At 46.2% G+C, this 14,601-nt stretch overlaps 2 protein-coding genes across 2 annotated transcripts in view; both read right to left on the bottom strand.

Annotated features, from left to right (window-relative positions):
* LOC143298656 (protocadherin gamma-A4-like) overlaps window positions 1–13,178 on the bottom strand; it is a 145,067-nt gene extending 131,889 nt beyond the window's left edge. The window contains exon 1 of the mRNA XM_076611538.1: window positions 10,389–13,178. Coding sequence (XP_076467653.1) covers window positions 10,389–13,178 — 2,790 coding nt within the window. The remainder of the gene's footprint in view (window positions 1–10,388) is intronic.
* A 358-nt stretch (window positions 13,179–13,536) lies between these two features.
* The window catches only part of LOC143298655 (uncharacterized), a 74,244-nt gene continuing 73,179 nt past the window's right edge, over window positions 13,537–14,601 (bottom strand). The window contains exon 3 of the mRNA XM_076611536.1: window positions 13,537–13,624. Within this exon, the coding sequence (XP_076467651.1) occupies window positions 13,544–13,624 (81 nt within the window). The 3' untranslated portion in view covers window positions 13,537–13,543. The remainder of the gene's footprint in view (window positions 13,625–14,601) is intronic.

Genomic DNA, 14,601 nt, shown 5'->3' with positions numbered 1-14,601 from the left:
TCAACAAAACTGTCAGGTAACAGATTTTGTCCGTTTTCTGAAAGAAAACTGCATTGCCCTCCACCGCACCCCTATCCCACAATTTAACATGCTGAAGACCCAAAGCTTCATAGTCTTCTACACGGTTCACACCAAGGTTACACACACACACACACACACACACACGCGCGCGCGCGGAATGATGCACGTACACAGACAGACAGGCAAACAGATAATTAAGATATGCATGCACACATCCATTCATACATACAAACATATCAAATGTGATACAAAAATCTGAAAACAACGCAGAAGGGCATAATAAACAAATCCAAATCAGCTTTTTATCCTTCAGCTCCAAGCACGAGTTCGACGGAAGACCGTATTCATTCCACCCATCAAAATGTTGATACGTTTATACCGCAGGCCGAATGAGCGCGTCACTTGTAAACTTGACGTGACGTAGCTGCTTGTCATTTTTCATCACTGTTTAGCCATCTGATTTCGAGTTTTTGCACAGTGGCTCACATCAAGAGAAGAACAAGGTGAATCCAATTTAGCCGCTCTGTACAGTCTTCAAGTCCCGAAGATATGAAACCGTTAGGGCCGGTGTCTGGAATACTGCATGCTTGGAACTGTCTTTTAGAGGACCTTTTTTCTACCTTTGATTCACTTTTTCCATGCATGTGTATAAGACGGCATGCTTGCATGCGTGCATGGATAAGAATGAATAGAATAGAATAGAATAGATTTTATTGTCATGAAACCGTAAGGTTTATAAGACACGAGTGCAATGGTAAATGAATGAACGAATGAAAAACACACAATTAATCAATCAGTTAAAGCGGTAAATTGCAGCAGCATTCATAAACAAATTTTCCCAATTTTGTTTGTATATACTCATCATCTGTTAGCATCACCTGACTGGGAATATGTCCAATGTTATTCGAATTTTGAATATCCTTTAAAAATTGTTGCCTTAAGGTTTTATATTTAATACAATGATCAAGAAGATGGATTTCGTCTTCCAGGATGTTACACTCGTTGCACAATCTGTCTTCTTGTGGAATATTTAAATATCTACCTTTCTCAATCTTTAGGTCATGCGCGCTTATTCTGAGTTTCGTTAAAGCTTGTCCGTGTTTTGTATCTGATATATTTAAAAGATAGGTTTCAGTTTTGTACTCTGCTACAATCGTATTCTAAAATTTTAGCTTTAATGTTTTTTCTCTTTTATCTTTCCAGTATTTGATATATTCATTTTCTTTCTTTTTTTAAAAATATTTTATACACGACGTATTTCAGTCTATGTACGCTGAATGTGAATTGATTTTTCCAAATGTGATCAAGGCCTATAATTTCGAGTATCTTTTTAACAAAAATCAACCGTGGGAAGTTGTATTTTCTTGTTGGTACATGAACTTATATATTTTGTTGATGAGGGAAGTTTCTGGTAATTGAATAATGTGAATCCAATATGTAATAATTTGGCACATTATCTTTAAACTTATTTGGAATCTGCCCAGTTCATCTGGTATGTGTGTGTGTGCGCGCGCGTACGCATGTGTGTACGTATTAGTTAAAGGGAGAGAAAAAAAAAAGATCAATTAGAGTAATTCAATCAACATCATATAAACACTAAAACCTAACATCAAAGTGCAACATCACTTAAAACGAATAAATGATAGATATTTTTAAAATACTTGTAACCCGAGTCGTATATTACAGAAACACTCCAAACGGGCTGATGTAACTGGGTTCCTGCTAGGTATCCTCTGAGTGAGTGTGTGTGTGTGTGTGTGTGTGTGTGTGTGCGTGCGCGCGCGCGCTTTTGTGTGTGTGAGTGTGTGTGTGTATATGTATGTGTGTATGTGTGTGTGTGTGTGTGTGTGTGTGTGTGTGTGTGTGCACATGTTTCACCATTTCAGTAAGCTCAATGTTAATGATAGTGAACATAACGATAATACGACTACAATGCATGATATCAATATCAGGTATAATTATCATACTTCAAACGCGCCAATAACTGAAGATGAAGTACTTCAGCCATCAAAAGACTGAAGAAAGGCAAAAGTGCTGGCGAAGGTATGTTTCGGTATGAATATATCATTAACAGCATCCCTTTGCTTACAGACACATTATGTAAATCATTTACCAAGGTACTGGATAAAGGTGTCGCTCAAGAAAAAAAAGGTGTCAGGCTTGATACTGCCACTGTATAAAGACAAAGGTGATGCGCTTGACTGTGTTGGAAAACTATTCACTCCAGTGCTAAATACCATACTGACTGACTATCTAGTGGTTAATGAAAAGAAAACTAATGTGACGATATTTAATTCTACAAAAATGCATAAGCTTGTTGGTGATGTATGTTTGGATGTTGTCGTGTTGAATAGAAACGGTACTTTTTATAAAGCTAAAAATGATCCATGAACAGGTTCAAAAAGCTATGTTTACGTTACATCAGTCAGTCTGAAATAAAGATTTACCATTATACATTGTTCCTGATATGTATCAGTCTATGATTGTTCCTAATTTGTTTTATGGTGCAGAAATAAGGGGTTATGAACATATAAATATACTTAAAAAATTATTATTGAAATCTTTGAAATGCTTGTTCAAACTGAATAGGAATACTATGACCCAAATGATTTATGGAGACATTGGAATTTATCCAATTCGTGTATTAGTGAAAATGAGATTGGTTCCGTTTTGGACCAGCTTAGTGTTATCAAAAACAGAAAACCATTCTGGAAGAGGCCTTCTATTTCCGTGCTTCAGACGACACTTTTCTTCAATCCACAGCCGACCATTCCGCGGGCAGAAAAGACATCCTTGGTATTGATTGACTTTGCAGAGCTTGCTTCCGTCGCCCCCCACGTCACCCCTCCCCCTCCCCCACCTCCCTCGCCTACCCCTCTGTCTCCTTCCCCCAATCATTCCGGCCCACAGTCAGGAAGGAAAGCCAATTTGCCCCAGCCTGCTTCCATTTGTCCTCCAATAATATTCTTTGTCAGCTGAAACAAAACCTAGTCAACTATGTTCCAGGCACACCAACTGCCTGAACTGCGCTCCGGTTGTATTCCACGTCTGGGATCTGTTTCCACAGGTTTACTACGAGACATGAAAGTATCTTTTGGAGGACCCTGACAATTTTGGACAGTCTCAGTAGGCCGTTGCATTAAAGAAGAAGAAGGAAAAAAACAACCACCAAAGATTAAGAAAAGAAAAGAAAACAAAACACACACACAAAAACAAAAACAAACAAAGAAAAAAAACTTTCCTCCCCGCACTCCCTAACCTCTTAATCATTACCACCTCCATCAGCGTCATGTTACATTTGACTGAGGAGACTCCTAATTCATTTTGGCAGTACACTCTCTGGCACAGTTGTCATCGACGACGAGGTGAATGCCAGACTCGCCAAAGCCAGCGCTGCCTTCGGCAGACTCCGTAAGAACGTTTGGAACAGGAGAGGCATCACCCTGGAGACGAAGCTCAAAGTATACAAGGCCATAGTTCTCACCACACTACTCTATGGATGTGAATCATGGACGGTCTACAAATGCCACGCCAAAAAGCTGAACCACTTCCACACCACCAGCCTCAGAAAACTTCTCGGCATAAAGTGTCAAGAGAAGATCCCTGACACAGAGGTGCTCACTCGTGCAAACTTGCCCAGCATCTACACCATCTTGATGCAGACCCAGCTGCGCTGGGCAGGCCATGTAGTTCGCATGCCAGACCACTGGCTCCCCAAAAAACTGCTGTACGGCGAACTCCAACATGGCAAGCGCTCCCATGGAGGCCAAAAGAAGCGCTTCAAAGACACTCTGAAATCTTCTCTGAAGGCCTTCAACATCAGCCACGACACATGGGAGCTGAATGCAATGGACAGACCAAAGTGGCGTTCAGCTGTGCACAAAGGCGCCAAATCCTGTGAGGCCAACAGAGCAACGCAGACAGGCCAGGAAAAGCAGTGCCAGCAAGTCCCCGACAGCCGCCACCATCCCCTGTCCACACTGCGTCAGAAACTTCCGAGCGCGGATTGGCCTGACCAGTCATCTGCGCACCCACAGAGCCCAACCCACCCACCCCCAGGATGACTAGATGGTCCTCGTCGATCCCGACGGACGAACCACCATTTTCATAACGTTGTACTTCTTCATTAACATATACTGCTTGAAGCAAATCCCTTCTTTCGGACCCATGTGGCCACTCTACAATGTTTTTATTTTCTCGACAATTAAAAGTTAGAAATTATAATGTAAATAACGTGCACAGTATGCCGACAGGATTTTAGCGCTGTCCATCAAATCCTTACATAGTATATAACACTGACCTTCGATGAAAAAGTGCACACCTAAGTACTCTTACAACCATTATCTTATCATTCTGCATGACCCCTGTGCCATTTCTCCCGTGATGCTAGTTAACATTCGTTCCTAAAAAGAAAAAAAAGAAAAAAACAGAAAGAAAAAAAAGCTGATGTCAATACAGACTCTGCACAGTTGTCTGCCAGCCCCCCCCCCCCCCCCCCCCCCCACACACACACACTACTCAACATATTTTGTAAAGCAGCAGCTGCTAGCAAAAAGATAAACAGTTCAAGAACGTCTCGACAAAACGTTACACCATGTTTCCCACTCAATTATTTCTAAAGCTGGTTCTTCAATAAATAATAAAACATTTCCTTGTTTAACCCCTTTAATACATGCAATGTATTCCTTTCATAACCCTTCTATATTCTCTCTCTCTCTCTCTCTATATATATATATATATATATATATATATATATATATATATGTATGTGTGTGTGTGTGTGTGTGTGTGTATGTGTGTGCGTGTGTGTGTGTGTGTGTGTGTGTGTGTGTAAAGTATAATGAAAAGGGAAACAAAACATAGACATATTCCTTGTGGAGCTGCACTTTGTTGTTCAGGCGATGAAGGAACAAACCAAGCACAGCACCGTGTCGTGGTTTTCATTCTCAGTCCATAATATAAGAATTGTGAACACATTCGCTTCGCCATGAAGAAAAAAGTTCACTTACTTACTTACTTTACTTTTTCCTTCCGTTTGTACCGGTGGGCGTCGCGGGGAGATACAGTTGTCTGTCTGCAGCAAGGTGAGTGGCCTGGAGGAGGGACATCTCGTGGGCTCTGAGGGTGTCTGCCACTGAGTCGCTCCAGCGCCGTCTTGGTCTTCCTCTGGCTCTCCAGCCAGAGTATTTGGTGTTGTATGCCCGAAGAGCTGGTTGGTTCAGAGGCATACGTGTGAGGTGTCCAGACCACTTGATCCTCTGTTGTTCTATGTGTTGTAGTACTGGTTTTGTTCCTACCGTGTCTCGTATCACCTCATTTCTGATCTTGTCTCTCCTGGTCTTGTACACTGTTTTTCTCAAGCATTTCATTTCACAGGTGACCAGTTTTCTCTCGAGGGCTTTTGTTAAGGACCATGTCTGGCACTGGTATGTGAGCGTTGGTAGGTAAATGGCGTTGATGAGTTTCGCAACGGTGTCTAAAGTGAAGGCATCCAGAGGATGGCAGGTGTTACAGAGGAAGTCACAGGTATGGTTGCATCACTGGCTATAAGACATTTTTGCGAGAGCTCAAATGGCACTTTATGTACTGGCTGTGCTTCAAAGAGAGAGAGAGAGAGAGAGAGAGAGAGAGAGAGAGAGAGTCGAAGTTGGACTTAGTGAGCATTTCCACAACCCTGGCACCATCCCTGTCGAACTGTTAACTCCAATGAAGAGCACTGGTCTCCACCCCGTGCCTTACAGGCAGATCCCTCCCTCTGTCTCTAACTCCCTTCCATCAGCACAGGAACAGCACTCTTCTCTGGGGAACCGGATTTTTACAACGACATATGTTTCAGACGACAGGCCGATCCATTGTGGCGGTCTGTACAAACATCCCCTGATGGAGTGATGAACGTGCTGTAACCGGCCTGGGCTTTGTGGAATCACTCGTCATTGGACTGTGGCTTTAACTTTTAACATTGTAAGTACTGAAAAGTCAGTTATCTATCGTCTTGTAAGTCAATTAAAACTTTGGAAAAAGTATGTTTTCCCCCTTGTTTTACTGATGGACAATCAACAGTTTCTCTGCTTCACCCGACTCCCTAAGCCCCTCAGAACAGGCTGTGCCTCCATGGAGTACAGAAGTGACACTGGTCACGTATAGCGAAGTACAAACTATTGATTAAAGCAGACCCGCACGTGTTTCAGAAGTAAACCGAAACGAAACATTGTTCGCAATTAAAAGAAAGAAAAGAAAAACGAATTCTGGACAGAACACAAACAGTGACACTAACTGCACCATCAACGTGTCTACTGCATGTGAATAATATAGCTTTAAACATCAAATTTGGTCGGGTAACGTCAGATGCGCTGTTACGTTGTGGATAAGACTAATTGCTCCCGAACATATATCCTTGATTCGACCCCGCTAACATGCCTGTTCTCTTTTTCTTTTCTTTTTTCTCTCTCTCTCTCTCTCTTTTATACGGGGTGGGGGTATTATTATTTTCTCCAAAGCTTATCAGTCTCTAATGCAGAATCCATTTTAATGATTTTTATTTTCTCCAAAGCTTATCAATCTCTAATGCAGAATCCATTTTAATGATTTTTTAAAAATCTCATTTTTTCCACATGATTCCTTTACCGGATAAAGCGCATTCACAAGTGAGTCTTCAGGCCTTCAAGTGATGAGAACTCGTGCGGAATGTTCTTAGAATAAAATATCAGATTTGTAGTTTACAGGTCTGTATATTTTGTTGTTGTTTATATGAAAGGTATAGAAAGGTACAATAGAAGATGTGTTGTTTAAGTCATCATAATATTCAGTAAAAAATCTCGTTGTATTGCATATCGTGGCCTGTTTAATTAGATAGCTTCCTTGATTTTGAAAGGTGACATGAACCAACTACAGGCAAGCTGCTTTGAACAGGGACTGAAGGAACGGACATGTGATGGTCACTGGAGGAACAGACACGTCATGGGGACTGAAGGAACAGACATGTCATGGGACTGAAGGAACAGACATGTGATTGGGACTGAAGGAACAGACATGTCATGGGACTGAAGGAACAGACATGTGATTGGGACTGAAGGAACAGACACGTCACGGGGACTGACGGAACAGACATAGCATGGGGACTGAAGGAACAGACATAGCATGGGGACTGAAGGAACAGACATGTGATTGGGACTGAAGGTACAGACACGTCATGGGACTGAAGGTACAGACACGTCATGGGGACTGGAGGAACAGACATGTCATGGGACTGAAGGTACAGACACGTCATGGGGACTGAAGGAACAGACACGTCATGGGGACTGAAGGTACACACACGTCATGGGACTGAAGGTACACACACGTCATGGGGACTGGAGGAACAGACATGTCATTGGGACTGAAGGAACAGACCCGTCATGGGGACTGAAGGAACAGACCCGTCATGGGGACTGAAGGAACAGGCATGTCATGGGGACTGAAGGAACAGCCCCGTCATGGGGACTGAAGGAACAGACCCGTCATGGGGACTGAAGGAAGAGACCCGTCATGGGGACTGAAGGAACAGTCATAGCATGGGGACTGAAGGAACAGCTCCGTCATGGGGACTGAAGGAACAGGCATGTCATGGGGACTGAAGGAACAGACCCGTCATGAGGACTGAAGGAACAGACATAGCATGGGAATTGAAGGAACAGCCCCGTCATGGGGACTGAAGGAACAGACATGTGACGGGGACTGAAGGGACATGCATGTGATGGAAACTGGAGGAACAGGCATGTGATGGAGACTGGAGGAACAGGCATGTGATGGAGACTGGAGGAACAGGCAAGTGATGGAGACTGGAGGAACAGGCATGTGATGGAGACTGGAGGAACAGGCAAGTGATGGAGAGTTGAGGAACAGGCATGTGATGGAAACTGGAGGAACAGGCATGTGATGGAGACTGGAGGAACAGCCATGTGATGGAGACTGGAGGAACAGAGATGTGATGGAGAGTCAAGGAACAGAGATGTGATGGAGACTGGAGGAACAGGGATGTGATAGAGAGTGAAGGAACAGAGATGTGATGGAGAGTCAAGGAACAGATATGTGATGGAGACTGGAGGAACAGAGATGTGATGTAGAGTGAAGGAACAGATATGTGATGGAGACTGGAGGAACAGACATGTGATGGAGACTGGAGAAACAGAGATGTGATAGAGAGTCAAGGAACAGAGATGTGATGGAGACTGGAGGAACAGAGATGTGATGGAGACTGGAGAAACAGAGATGTGATAGAGAGTCAAGGAACAGAGATGTGATGGAGACTGGAGGAACAGAGATGTGATGGAGACTGGAGGAACAGAGATGTGATAGAGAGTCAAGGAACAGAGATGTGATGGAGCCTGGAGGAACAGAGATGTGATGTAGAGTGAAGGAACAGATATGTGATGGAGACTGGAGGAACAGACATGTGATGGAGACTGGAGGAACAGAGATGTGATGGAGAGTCAAGGAACAGAGATGTGATGGAGACTGGAAGAACAGAGATGTGATGGAGACTGGAGGAACAGAGATGTGATGGAGAGTCAAGGAACAGAGATGTGATGGAGACTGGAAGAACAGAGATGTGATGGAGACTGGAGGAACAAAGATGTCATGGGGACCGAAGGAACATACATTTCATGGCGACGGGTGGAACAGACATGCTGATGGGGACTGGAGGAACAGACATATCATGACGACTGAAGGAACATAATGTCATGGCGACTGAAGGAACAGACGTTAATGGGGACTGGGGAAACAAAGATGTCGTGATGACCGCTGGAACAGACATGTCATGGGGACTGAAGGAACACACATGTCATGTGGGCTGAGGGAACATACATGTCATGTAGGCTGAAGGAACAGAGATGTCATGGGGACTGGAGGAACAGACATGTCATGGGGACTGGACAGAGGGAGATCAACTCTGCGTGCCCCGAAAGTAGATGGCAATGAGGGTTCTAATGCTGTAAGTGAAGAGACAGGTCCACAACCAAGAACATATTCCCAGCATGCTGTCTTGCCTGAAATCGTTACCGATTTAAAGTAAATGAGCCCAAGCGAAAAGTTTACAGCCCAAACATCCCGTCCTGCAGTCTGCTTTCTTTCAGCTCTCAGACATTTCCCTGCAGATGCCTGCCAGGATCAATGGCTAGAACACGGAGCTCGCAGTAAAAAATATTGCGAGTTTGAATCCCAAACCATGAAAATTGTCATTCTTGCTGACTTCTTAATTAACGTGTCGCCGTTTTGGTTGCGTTCGTGAGGTGACGGGGGCCTGTTCCGGCACAAAATGTTACCCTGACATAAAATGTTGCCCCGGTACAGAAATAGGTCCGATATATATCCCCAGCCGCCGTATCCGCTGGTGTGAGTGTTGACATTAAACCCGAATGTTCCCAACACTTCCTCTGTATAATCCATAGTCGCATTGTTGTTCTCCCTTCGTTAGAATTCCCTAATTTAGTATACGGGTTCACAACAAACTGGGTAAATTGCTACTAGTCACAGCCGTCAGGCTGATCAACGAACCAGTGGGAGAAACACAACTGTATTAAAGAATGTGTGTGTGCGTGCGTGCACGCGCGCGCGTTTGTGTAAGTGTATAGTGTGAATGTGCACATGTGTCTTGTGTGTGCATATGTGTACGCCTTTGCATGCGTCTGCAGAAACAGGTTCGTGCACCGGTATGCGTATTTGTGTATGGTTTGATTGTACATTTTCCGGGACAAAACCAACGGCATTGATCCAGTTATCCAGTCAGTATGCATCCTCCTATATCTGGTGTGCACTGTAGGTGAACACTGGTCCACCCCCAGGCACAGCAGGTGTGGAATGGGTTTTGTGCTGATGATGTTTAAGGTCATGTGATATATTGATAACATGTCTTCACCGCCAAATGTATGTTTGCAGTCAAAGCATGATGATTTCAAGGAAACCTGGTATGAAAAATAAAACATTCCCAATCTCCATGCCTCTACATCCCCAACCCCCACCTGCCCTGCTACTACGCCTATCAGCATCATCAAGTCACTGAATCAACAACAGCAAAAAACAAACAGCACTAACGATATTCATGCACACATGCACGTGAAAAGCCGTGTGGGAAAGAATGGCACGTGTTAAAAATCCAGTGGTCTCAACAGAAGCATTGCATTAAATAAGTAACAGGGATCTGTTTGTAATTTTGTGTAAATTAAATTCACCACACAATATCTACGATAACAAAGAACCCACCCCACCCCCCGCACACACACACACACACACACACACACACACACACACACACACACTATAACACAACATGCAGCCCACAGACAATAACGGACACAGAACATTAACATACGCGTGTATCGTGCACTCACCTTACAAAAGGTGTAGAACTCTTGTTTCTTGTTCTGGTCCGGTGCCATCTGATTCTGATGACCTACCCCTGGTCCCCGCCCGTCCTCCTTGTCCTTACTCCAGGGCAGGCTGACCACCTTGCCCATGGTCATGTGGTCAGGGCCGTCACAGAAGTCCTGGTCGTCGTCCTCCCCATCGTCAGGCTCGGAAGGAGCGGGTTTGTAATCCACGTGCGCCGATTTCCACACCATCTTCTCCATCTCTGTCTTGCCGCACTCCTCCTGGATGCTCATCTTGTCTCTGTGCCATTCACTGGGGTCCTTGGACCGCCTAGGATGATGGCTCGACGTTCTAACCTGGAAGATGACGACAAGGATGACGATGCAGATGACGATAGTGGCGCCGCCAACAATGCCGGCTATGAGTATGTTCCTCTCCATTTCTGCCGGTCCCCCGTGATGGGCAAATGTGGCGTTGGTCAGGTCGATCCGGATGTTGAGCAGGGCTTGCGTTTCCTGCTGGTGGGGCTTGCCGTTGTCCAGAACGGCGATCTTCAGTCGGTGAAACGTCGTGTCTGTGTCTTCGATGTAACGTCTGAGGAAGACACTCCCACGGTCTGGCGACACTTCAAACAGGTTCTGTTTATTTCCACCAGCGATGAAGAAGGTCAGTTTGGCATTGTCTCCCTCATCGGCATCCACAGCATCAATGTGAGCAAAGGGGATTTTGGGGGTCTGGTTCCACATGATGGTCACAGTGTTGTTCTTGATGTTGGGGAACAGCACCTCTGGACTGTTGTCGTTGATATCATTGACGTGGATGGTGATGTTGGTGGAGGAGGACATGCGGGGTGTGCCCCTGTCGTTCATGTAGATTTCCAGGAAGTATAGTTTCTGACGTTCCCTGTCGATTCTCAGCTCGCTAGACGTGCGGATCTGGCCATTCTGATAGACAGTGAATGGCGGAAGAGGACTGACGGCTTTCATGTAGTACTCCACCTCTGCATTCAGCCCCACATCTCGGTCGTGGGCCAACAACCGGCCCACCAGACTCTCCGGCAGACTGCCCTCCATCACATCGAACTCCGTTGGCTCCAGTGTGGGCGCATTATCGTTCTCGTCCAGGATCTGTACCACCACTGTGGCCGTGCCCGTCAAGGGCTGGTCACCTTCGTCTATCGCCTTGATGATGACCGACACCTCCGAGTTGACCTCCCTGTCGAACACCATGTTGGAGGTCAGCACACCTGTGTTGGTATCCAGAGTGAACATCTCGTTCTCCTTGGGGTGCAGGTAGTAGTAGAACTGGCTGTTGATGCCCGTGTCAAAGTCATGGGCCGCCACGCGGATCACCTCCACGTCTGTCTTCACGTTCTCCGTCAGGTTGGCCACATACACGTGCTGAGTGAAGACGGGAGCGTTGTCGTTGATGTCGCCAACGATGACGCTGAAGGTCGTCACGGCCGTCATTGGCGGAGCTCCAGCGTCAGAGCAGGAAATGGTGACGTTTATCTTCTCCTGTACCTCTCGATCTAACTGTTTCTGCAGCAGTACCAAAAAGCCGCCCTTTTCCAGTTTCTGTATCCGAAAACCGAAATGTGAAGCCTGACAGTTGACGGTGCCGCTGACCCCGGGGTCATTGTCCTCCACCTTCATGGTTCCCACCAGGGTGGGGATCTTGGCGTTCTCCGCCAGCAGCACCGTGCGGTCATACAGGGGGTTCTTGGGCAGGAAGACCACCCGGGGTGGGTTGTTGCCTGTGTCCACAATGACCACCTGCAGCTGGGCCTGGCCCTCCTGTCGTGGCATGCCGTTGTCCTTGGCCTTGATGACGGCACTGAAGGTATTTCCCGACACGTATTGCAGTGGAGCTATGATCTGAATCTCCCCCGTTTCTGAATCAATGGCGAACAGGTCTTGCAGTTTACTTCTGGGGGCGGAAGAGCTGAAGGAATAGGTGATTCTGGCATTCATGCCGCTGTCCAGGTCCGTAGCCACCATGCGGCCGATGACGGTGCCCACTGGAGCGTTCTCCACTACGCTGTACGAGTAGGACTGCTTGCTGAACCGCGGGGCGTTGTCATTGACGTCAGTGACGTTGATGTTAACGTTCAGCGTTCCGGTTAATGGCTGCAGGCCGCCGTCGCGTGCTGTGAGGCGGACCAGGTAGCGGTCTCTCTCCTCGCGGTCCAGCACGGCGTTGACGTACAGCGACAGCTTGAAGGACTCGTCCAGGTTCCTCTGCACGTCCAGGTCAAAGGCGGAGGTGGTGGTGAGAAGGCTGTAGCCCACCACGGAGTTCCGCTTGGTGTCCCGGTCCACGGCGTTGGGTAGAGGGTAGGTGGCCCCCGGGTTGTTACCCTCCGGTACGTTCAGCGTGATCTCTTCACGGGGGAACGTCGGCACGTTGTCGTTCACGTCGGTCACGTTCACCGCCACGTTGAGGATACGCAGAAATGGCGTGACGTCAGAACTGACGGTGACGTCAAAGTGCAGGAGACATTCCTCCTGGAACTCACACACGGCCTCCCTGTCGATCATGGCACTGGTGAAGACACCCCCAGTTTGGCCATTGAGGGTGAAGAGGGAGGCGGTCTGCAAGTTGGAGGGGTCCAGGAACTCGTACCGCAGGCTCTGGAACTCGGCAGCAGTGACGTCACGGGCGATGTTGCTGGAGCTGGCCACGTTGCCCACCATGACTCCTGCCCTCTGCTGTTCCGTGAAGGGCCCCAGGGTGACCTCGCTGACCTGACCCCTGACCCCGCCCACCACCACCACCCACAGCAGCACACAAACACCACGGGATTCCATCACACTTCACAATCAACAACTGCAATGCCGTCGTCGTTATTACTTTGTACATACAGACATTGAAAAGAGTCGGTATTGATGTCCACAACGTTTGCCTCAATCAAATGATTAATATTTATGTTGGTATATATTTTTAAAAACAACAACAACAACAAACAGAACAACAACAAAAAACGCACTTTGAAGTCACGACTCCAGAAGTTTTAACTAGGCAAACGGAACAAGTGTTACTTTGAATAGTTTATGATGTCGTTCGTGTCTTTCTCACAAAGGTAAAAACATGATTCCAAACGTGAATATCAATCAGCAATTCCCAGACCATCGATCTTTCTTTCAGCAGGTGGTTGTTGTATGTGTTGTTTTATTCACTGTGCCCTCCCATGATTGACCTGGCTCTGTGTCTTCCGTTCCAAAGCACTCCCGCACTCATGGGCGTCCCTTGCCATCTGAAACAACAAAAACACCAGAACCACTGAACATAAAATTCTATTCTATTCTGTTCTATTCTGGTATAGTAGTGTAAGTGTTGGACGAGAGAATATTATTTTCTCTTTCGCCTTCAATACGGGCATGGACCAAAATTGATGATGAATATTGTTTAATAATGTAAAAAAAAAAAGAAGAAAAAAAAGGCCTGTAACATTATGTCACATTATTTTGTATATTAACAGTGACCTCCTCCCTCATCCGTCTGTCTCGCAACACAGCGGACAGTGTCTGTTGGTGTTCACACTCTGGAAGTTACAGAGGCGTCTGCACTCACTGACTCAACATATCCCGGAGCGGCATTCCGTGCTGCAGAGTCTCTTCTTTCTCCGCAGCCATTTCTGGACCAGGTGAGTGATTCGCTCCTCGTCGCGTGGTGCCTTGTTTCACTGGAACTATAAGATTCGGGTGGCGTTGCACTGTGGCGACGCGCTCTCCCTAGGAAGACAGCCCGAATTACACACAGAGAACTTTGTTGTGAAAAAAAGTGAGACAATACCGGAAACACAGTCTTTCTGCACCTTACTTCTTTTGATGCCACCATTCTTCCCTGTCACCTGTAGATAGTTTTCCCCTGTTCAGTCTGGCCATGTTGATAAACCCAGGATAGGTCAGGGCTGTCATACAATCCCATCTATTGAAAGGACTATTGAACAGAGCGATTTCCACACCATTGAAAGTGCCCTGCATCCCGAAGGAACAGAACCACCCTGGAGCCATTCTTCAAACAACACACATCCCAGGACAGCATCTCCAAGATACAGGGTATCCTTCTGAACTAAGTTCTTGCAGGGCAGAGACGAAGGACAGCATGTTTCCAGCTTCCTGGTTGACAAGGCGTAGAATGGTTAAGCTGGTGTAGGATTGATCCTATTGTAATCATAGTCCAGGTAATGTGATTTGAAAATGGTTAATTGAGTATCGGTTTCTCTCTCTC

The sequence above is a fragment of the Babylonia areolata genome, chromosome 24 (assembly GCF_041734735.1).
Source record: "Babylonia areolata isolate BAREFJ2019XMU chromosome 24, ASM4173473v1, whole genome shotgun sequence".
NCBI lineage: Eukaryota > Metazoa > Mollusca > Gastropoda > Neogastropoda > Buccinidae > Babylonia > Babylonia areolata.
Note: the sequence above shows the minus strand (reverse complement) of the source record. Positions and strands in the feature narration are given on the sequence as shown.